General features: G+C 40.7%; 1 protein-coding gene across 1 annotated transcript in view; it reads left to right on the top strand.

Annotated features, from left to right (window-relative positions):
- The window catches only part of LOC115386164 (GTPase IMAP family member 2-like), a 14,752-nt gene extending 13,135 nt beyond the window's left edge, over window positions 1–1,617 (top strand). Inside the window, 2 exon segments of the mRNA XM_030088385.1 lie at window positions 1–205; window positions 208–1,617. The exon segment at window positions 1–205 is cut by the window's left edge and continues 200 nt beyond it. Of these exon segments, the coding sequence (XP_029944245.1) occupies window positions 1–205; window positions 208–926 (924 nt within the window). The 3' untranslated portion in view covers window positions 927–1,617.
- Window positions 1,618–8,722: the final 7,105 nt, after the last annotated feature.

The raw sequence follows: 8,722 nt of genomic DNA, 5'->3' as shown, positions 1-8,722 counted from the left end.
GAGGAGGATTTGAGGTCTGAGGTCTTGAGGTGCATTACAGAGTGTGCTCCTGGAATTCACGCTTTTCTCATCGTGCTGAAAGTTGAGAGATTCACAGAGCAGGAGCAAGCCGTCATCAGCAGAATCTGTGAGTATTTCTCTCAAGACATTCTGAATCACGCCGTGGTCGTCTTTACTTTCGGCAACGAGCTAGGTGAAGGGAAGAAATCGAGGAGCACATCAGTAAGAATCAAAAACTGAGAGGCCTGGTGAACAGGTGTGGCGGCCGGTGCCACGTCTTCGACAACAAATACTGGAACAACAACACGCTGCAGAACGACTACAGGAGCAACCGCTTCCAGAGGGAAGAGTTACTGAAGACCATCGACAAGCTAACGGTGGAAAGAAACGGCCAATGCTACACCAACGACATGCTGCAAGCTGTGGAGAGAGAAATCCAGAGAGAGGAGGAGCAAATCAGGCAGTCATCTCCAGAAAACCTGCCACCAGAGGAGATCAGAAACCAGGCCAAAAGCCTCGTGGAAAACAGATTTCTGATCGAACTGGCCGGGGTCACAACGGGGGCTTTGTTGGGAGCTTTGTTTGGCGTAGAGGCTCTGGTTAGAGCGGTTGCAACGGTTGTCAGACAGATATCTCAAACTATAAACCTTGTAAAAGAAGTAAATATGTTAATGGGAGTGTCAGCAGTTACGAAGGCATCTGCAGCAGTGTCAGCATCTGCAGCAGTGTTGGCAGGAGGGAATGCAGCATTAGTTGTTGGAGCAGCTGCCGCCTTCTCGGCTGCAGCAGGGGGAATCGTGGGCGGTGATATTGGACATGAAGCAGCTCAGGAAGCAGAAACAGTGTGGGATGCAGTGACAAAGGCGGGAACAGCTTTAACAGAAAAAAGAAGAAACTTAATTCTGTCTTTCAAAGATATGCCTTGAGAAGGCCACACATTAAAGCCTGGAGGAGAAGATGTTCATACTGACCCACCTCACTTCTTTAGGTTAGACACAGCCACACCACAAACATTTCATATCTACATCTCACCAGTTATTTACTTTAAAATTCATTTATTTATTTTCCTTGGTCTTCCACTGTTTCCACATTAAAAGATTATCATCACATTTTCTGTTTGCATTGATTGTTTAAAGTCATCATTATGTTATTCTCTTTCCTAAACTTGGGGTCTTGAGTCTTTTGGAGATTTGTAAAAATTGTTTAATTATATTTTGTAATTTCTTTTTAGCTTAATTTCTATTTCTATTCTGTTTTTATTTCCTTTAGCAATGTATTGTTGTTTTTATTTCATTATTTCACTTTCATGCGTTAGAAAATCCTCTCTTTTTTTAGTTTTGTGTGTTTTAATCCTTTAAAGATGAATTTCTCAGCCTCTCTCTGAAGGTGTTATTCAGCCACAGCTGCTCAGATAGGAAACGTCTCTCTTCTCTCGTCAGCTGCAGTGAGCGGAAATGTTAGATCAGATGAGGAAACTGTTTCATTGAACTGTCCAAAGTTAACTCAGAATCAGTAAGAGTTCATATATTGTTGATTTCCTGCAGCAGTGCTTTCTATTATAATCAGTGTTAATCTGCTGGAGTCACTGCTGCTCTGCTTCTCCTTCACCAACACATTAATAAAGATGATGATCATGGAATTAAAGGTTCTCCGTGTGTGTGTGTGTGTGTGTGTGTGTGTGTGTGTGTGTGTGTGTGTGTGTGTGTGTGTGTGTGTGTGTGTGTGTGTGTGTGTGTGTGTGTGTGATGGACAGCTGTCCAGGTGTATCTGATCTCCACAGTAAACTGGGATCAACTGATCAGAAGAAGGATGGAGGAGCAGCTGCTTTAAACACCAGTGAATGTTAAAGATTAGAGATATTGAGGTTTAAAATACAATAAACATAAAAACTGCTTCAGAAAAGATCCTTGTTATTTGAAGGTGCATTAAGGAGTTTTACAACCTTAAAAATACTTATTTTCCACCATAAATATGTTCCACATTTTTAATGATGTGTACAATGTGCCCTGACATATTCATTACCAGAACCTCTAACAGCACTAAACTGTCACTTGAAAGTTGCCGTGCTGGTCCGGCACTATGGAGGTAAATTTGTGTCTTTATTTTTCAATTAAAAACAAAGTTGCTCCAATCGCAAAACATGTTTTCAATCAGAAAAAACTTCACTTCAATCCAAAAAAAAAAAACGTTTTCAATCAAAGAAAAAACTTGTTCAAACCCCAAAAAATATTTGATACCCCAAAGAACTGCATGTAAAACACGTTTTTTCTTTGATTTAATTATTTTTTTTTTTTTTTTTTTTTTTTTTGGTTGAAGTCCTATTTTTGGATGTGAGCCATATTATGGGTAGGACATTTGTTTCTTTATTATTCAATCAAAGATATAACTTCAATAAAAAATTAAAAAAATGTTTTCGATCAAAGCAGAAAGAAATGTTCGGAGTGTTTCGACTTTTTGACATTCATACACCTTTTTTTCCGATTGAAGTGAAAAAAGTTTTGACGCTTCTTTTTTGAAACCTCTTTTGAAGCGTCTTTTTTGGAGTCTCTTTTTTGAAGCATGTTTTTTGATTGAATCATTTTGACACAAACGTCCCGCAGTGGGCGGAGCTTCTCCATTGGTCGGGCATGTTTCAGTGACAGGTGTCCACACCAATGATGAATCTCTCCAGAAGAAGCTAGAAGCTGGAAGCTAGCTGCTGGTGTGTGCTGGGAAGTCAGTTTCTATTTCGGAGTCTACCGGAGCTCCGACGCCGCATTGCTGCCTCTGACTTCGGTGATGGATCCACAAACTACTGGGCTCACGGTGTCAGCGCCTGCCCGTGGGAGCAGTTCCGAAATTATAAATCTCTGGAAGCTCACGGACACTTCAGCAGTGGCTGGGTGCAGGATCTGTCCGTGTTCTGCTCCATGTGAGATGCGTTGGTCTGCAGCATGCACCGGTGACCGGGGACTGTGGATCTGCAGTCACTGTTCCTCTAATGTTGTTTTACTGATGTCGGACACATTTACCACAACACATTATGTGACCATGACGTGCTCCATTGATGTTAGCTGCCATGCATATCGTTCTTACTGTTGTTTTTTCATATATCATTGTGTTGCTGCTGCTGAGTGTGTTGCTGCTGCTGAGTGTGTGAAATACAATAAATTCCAGAAAAAAGAAAATGTCTCACTTGTCATTTCAGTACTTTTTCCCATACTGACCATTTCTCTTCACTAAATGATCAAGAAGTAATTACTAATGAGGAGCACAGTTAATTATCAGAACCAACAGTAGTTACTTATTTGTTGACAAAAAGCAGTAACTCAAAAAGACTCAAAGTGTCAGTGACAAGCTTTATTATTGTATGTCAGAAACAAAAACATGCACTTCCACAAGTATTGAGAAAAAAACTTCAGGGCTTTTACTGGTCTGACTACATACAGATATAGTCCATCCGGTCTTTGCTCACTGTCCAGGTCACTACACTGCTGATAGGCAGTGGTTTGTCAGGGCACAGCACGCATTTACAATCTTATCCAGCAGTGTGACTTCTTCACCTTCACATGGAAGAATCATGTGTCTGGGTTTGGTCCCTGACAAGATTCTATATTCCTGACAGGTATTTCCAGTGACCCTTTCAACATGAATCCTCAAACGTGCCGTTTTCCTGGTTTCCTCCACATCTCTGGCTGCTGACTGACAGCAGCCTTTAATGCTGGGAGTTTGACCTCCGCACACATCACAACAACAACAACTCACAGAGGTCACAGTCAGTCTGTGTGGCATCCTGACTGGTGTGTGTGTGTGTGTGTGTGTGTGTGTGTGTGTGTGTGTGTGTGTGTGTGTGTGTGTGTGTGTGTGTGTGTGTGTGTGTGTGTGTGTCAGTGTCATCCTCTGTAACCAGCTGACTGATGTCTTCCTCAGCATCAGGGGTCACGGCCTCACTCTGTGATTTTGTCCAGGCTCCGCCGTCCCCTCCTCGGTCTGCAGCTCTCCAGTCTCTGCATCCCGGTGGACTCCCGTCTCTGGTGCTTTTGGTGACACTTTCCGTAGCTGCTCCCACCAACGTCGCCTTGCAGAGCGCCTCATTGGTCGGTGTGACTGATGTGTGTCCAGATGAAGGGACGGTGTCCAGTCTGGATCAGTCTCCATCATTTCATAGGCTGGTTGACCTGCAAACACAGGCTAGGTTTAATTGAGAAAGCTAGTAAACACTGGATTCTTGCATGACGTTGCACACAGTTACAAGGACTGTAAATACAGACAGGTGAAGATGGATTTGTTGTTGTGTTGATTATTTCTCAGGCTGTAACATCATCTGACATATTTTGCTGCTGCTGAAGCTGCTGGCTGTGTTCTCCAGGATGTGTTGTAAATTTAGTTTGATCAGTTATAGCAAACAAATCAATGACTGTATGTTTGTTTTCAAAAGGAGATCAGATCTGATGTGTTGTGTGTTGCGGTGTACCAGGCAGTGTGTGTTTATCTGTCTATGACAGGGGTGGGGAACCCTGGTCCTGGAGGGCCGCAGCCCTGCATGTTTTCCATGTCTCCCTGCTTCAACACAGCTGATTGCAATGAGGCTCGTTATCTGGCTTTCTGCTGGACTTGGCCATGAATCTTGATTCGATTCAGGTGTGTTCAGGTGTGTCTATGAGGACAGAACTGACAAGGCATGTCCTCTTTTGGACAGCAGGTCTGACTGGATCTTTAAGGTCACTCCCTCCGTAACGTTTAAATTTAAGATGAAGAAATAAAATGAACAGATTTAGCATGAAGTGATTATCCCATTTCTACTGCCCTCCTCCTCTGACCGGAGTTTGTAAGTGAAGTTGGCTCGCGGCTGCTGAGGCTCGCTGGCAGCTTCAAACTAGCTTCACCGCTAACGTAACTTCATTCACAAAGAAACCGCATTTTCAGTAGCATCGCTTAAAAACTAATAAACTCACTTACTTGCCTTTATGAAAATGGCGAGAGCAAACAGGCATGTTGTCAGATATGGAGTCTAAAGTGATGCTCTTCTTTCATGTCACTGCTGCGACCCACGCCATCCGACGCCTCTTCCTCAGTCTGCTCTCCGTAACTTCTTTTCCACTTGGGAAACTGGAAAAAACATAGATTGTCGTCTGTCCTGCTTCCACTCCATCGACGTGACCGATTGTGGTCGCCTTTCACGCAACAGGATCTTCCCGTTTTGAAGAAATAATGCTGCAATCAGAAAACGTGAATCGGAAAGTAGCTGGCAAGCGAGACCTGAACAATCCCACAATGCAACAGCATGACGACAGCTGCAAATAGAAACTGACTTCCCCGCACACACCAGCAGCTAGCTTCCAGCTTCCAGCTTCTTCTGGAGAGATTCATCATTGGTGTGGACACCTGTCACTCAAACATGCCTGACCAATAGAGAAGCTCCGCCCACTGCGGGACGTTTGTGTCAAAATGATTCAATCAAAAAACATGCTTCAAAAAAGAGGCTTCAAAAAAGAGGCTTCAAAAAAGAAGCTTCAAAAAAGAAGCTTCAAAAAAGAAGCTTCAAAAAAGGTTTCGAAACTTTTTTTCACTTCAATCGGAAAAAAAGGTGTTTGAATGTCAAAACAAAGTCGAAACACTCCGAACATTTTTTTTTTTTTGCTTTGATTGAAAACATTTTTTTTATTGAAGTTATATCTTTGATTGAATAATAAAGAAACAAATGTCCTACCCATAATATAGCTCAAATCCAAAAATAGGACTTCAATCAAAAAATGGATTTTCAACCAAAAAAAAAATTTAAATCAAAGAAAAAACGTGTTTATATGTAGTTTTTTGGGGGGTTTCAAATATATATATATATATATATTTTTTAGTTTGAGAAAGTTTTTTCTTTGATTGAAAACGTTTTTTTTTTTTGTTTTTTTTTGATTGAAATGAAGTTTTTTCTGATTGAAAACATGTTTTGCGATTGGAGCAACTTTTTTTTTGATTGAAAAATAAAGACACAAATTTACCTCCATACGGCACCAGACTTTTTTTGGGGAGAATCTGAAAGGAATGACGTAATGCACGCTCCGGCTGGTTAGGTTTCGTTTTGTCCGCCATTACTCCGCCAGATGCTTAGTGAGCAACAACTGAGCAGGATCTTCCAGAAAGTAAGAACAGACTGGCTTCCAGCACTGCCACAGCTCCACACAGACTCCAAGAAACCTAAATTTTACTTGAGCGCTACTAAACGAGCGAGGAAGGAATTCCCCTCTCCCGTACAGGCACGAGTTTTTCACTAAGCAGCTTTACGCCAAAGGCCTGCAGGGGGCACCGTTTCACATAAAACGTGCAAACTCCTTAATACACCTTTAAAATACATATGGAGGAATCATTTCAATAGTTAAAACTGTTAAAAAGCAACGGACCGGCATGTTTTCTCCTGAAATCCTTTCTTGAAATGAGAGTTTTGCTTCTTTATAAACATCTTCTTTTGACATTTCTCCTTCACTAATCTGACTTTACTGAGCTGTGATTGGACGGACTGAGAATCTGAAGCTGCAGGAATAAACAGAAATTTCCCAAATCTAACTGTTCTGTGTTGTAATTCTCCTCTCTTCATCCCCTTCTGTTCTTCTTCTCAGGTTTGTATTTTGGGATTTCATTTGTTTTTCTCTTCTTGTCTTCAGTTTGTTTTTCTGCTCCAGCTTCCTGAACACATTAAAAAAAACTCTTTCTGATCATATCAAGCAGTTTCGCAACGACACAGTAGCTGAAAGGTTTCCTGAGGCTATGAAGGAAACTCAGAAGTGACTCATGTGAAAAGCTTTTCTGGAGGATCGGAACGAGCCCGAGGCTGATCTGGAGCAGAATCAAGACCAGAACAGAAGACCGGACCGAGCAGGACCAGGATCCAGCGGGACAGGTAGAGAGTCCAGCAGGCCTTCTGGGAAACAACCACCTTCATCCTTTGACTTTTCTGAGTCACTTTTAATTGAACTAAATGTCATTTATATGTAATTTAAAAAAAACAAACAAACAAAAAAGGTTGGAAAGCCAAACTGACAATGACAATATGTCTGAGAACTTATACTTAACCAAGCCTTTAAATAGTCTAATATTCTCATTATGTTTTAAAAAAGCTTTTTGCAATCCTGCTGTCTGGTCCTAATCTCCACTTGGTGCTGATTTCCTGCAAAAAACAGTTTCCTTAAATCAGAAATCTGGTGTATTTTGTGACCGTTATCAGCTGGTTAGTTTTTATTATTCCAAATGTTAGAAGTGCATAAATAATGTCAGTATCCTGACTTTCTCACTCTTTTCTGTGCATTGAACCAAACCGGATCGATTCCTAGCTTATAATAAACACATACTGTGAAACACGGTGGAGGTATCATCATAAATAGACAGATATCTAAACATGAACACACTCATGTATTTCATTGCACACGTCTGACAATAGGTTGGATGAAATAAACCGTATTAATCCTGAACCTTCTCCAATATTCAATAATCAGTTGTACAGCTGTGATTAACTCTGACTGGCGGCCATGTTCAGAGCAAACAGCTCCACTCTGGAGCATTTTCACTGAACGATCAAGGCCCACAGGATATTGAGTTTTAGGAGTATATGAACATTGAACCCATCTGAAGAAACTTCAGACTTTCTTCTGTCATCAGGGAACAAAAGGGACAAAAAGTTGCTGAAAAACACCCAATTTACACAGAATAATGTTAACTGTATGAATCACATCCCATAAGTCTCTTCTGACACCACAAACTCACTGATCATGCATTGACATAATAGTTTGAATTTTAACATGTAAAAAGTGTGTTTTGTCAAACCTAGGGTTGCCAACTCCCAGAGATTGAAATAAGGAACGTCTCTCGCGGGCAGCTGAAAAAAACAAGGTTTTTGGGGGGTGAAAAATGCATATATAACAGCATTTTGCCACAGTTATACCTATTACAGACGATAAAAACACATTAGGCTACTGCATCACACCTACAGTAGCAAGATTGTAATAACTCATGATCAGCTTGATCTGTTTGTATTTGAGGCCTACAGTGAGACAGTTATCATTCCAGTATCATCATCATGATGGACAGCAGCTCTCAGCCACTGCACCGGACGGAAGAGGAGCTCAGCAGCTCCTTCAGAGGAGACTGAGACCCTCAGAGCAGGAAGGAGCTACCACAGGCCTCTCATCCCCACCGCTGTCAGACTGTACAGTTCTACTGTGCAGAATATAACCTAATCCTGGACATTATAATATCCTGCACCCGCCCTTTCAGAAATTCAGCGACACTTTATCATCCATTCACTTTGCTGTATCCACTCACTCTGCTAAAACATATTGTACGTATTATATCATACTGCATCATATATTGCATATTGTATTGTATATATATATATATATATATATATATATATATATATATATATATATATATATATATATATATATATATATATATATATATTTATATGTCCTGTTACATTTTTAAGATTCAGGTTGTACATACAGTTAAATCTTCATTGTCTTTAGCTTCTATTGTCCATCCTCGTATGATTTGCACTATAACTTGTTAATTATTGCACCATTCATTACTTTTGCACCCCGCTGTGGGTTCTATGAGCCGATACACCTGTAAATTTCTCCACTGTGAGATTAATAAAGTCTTCTGTTCCTATTCTATTCTATATTTATTGCTAAATGTGCAAAATAACAAACAGCTGCTGTCTCTTCTGGATTTTAACATGTTCTTGTTTTTT

Source organism: Salarias fasciatus, chromosome 3, assembly GCF_902148845.1.
Source record: "Salarias fasciatus chromosome 3, fSalaFa1.1, whole genome shotgun sequence".
Taxonomy (NCBI): domain Eukaryota; kingdom Metazoa; phylum Chordata; class Actinopteri; order Blenniiformes; family Blenniidae; genus Salarias; species Salarias fasciatus.
This window is presented reverse-complemented; position numbering and strand designations above follow the sequence as displayed.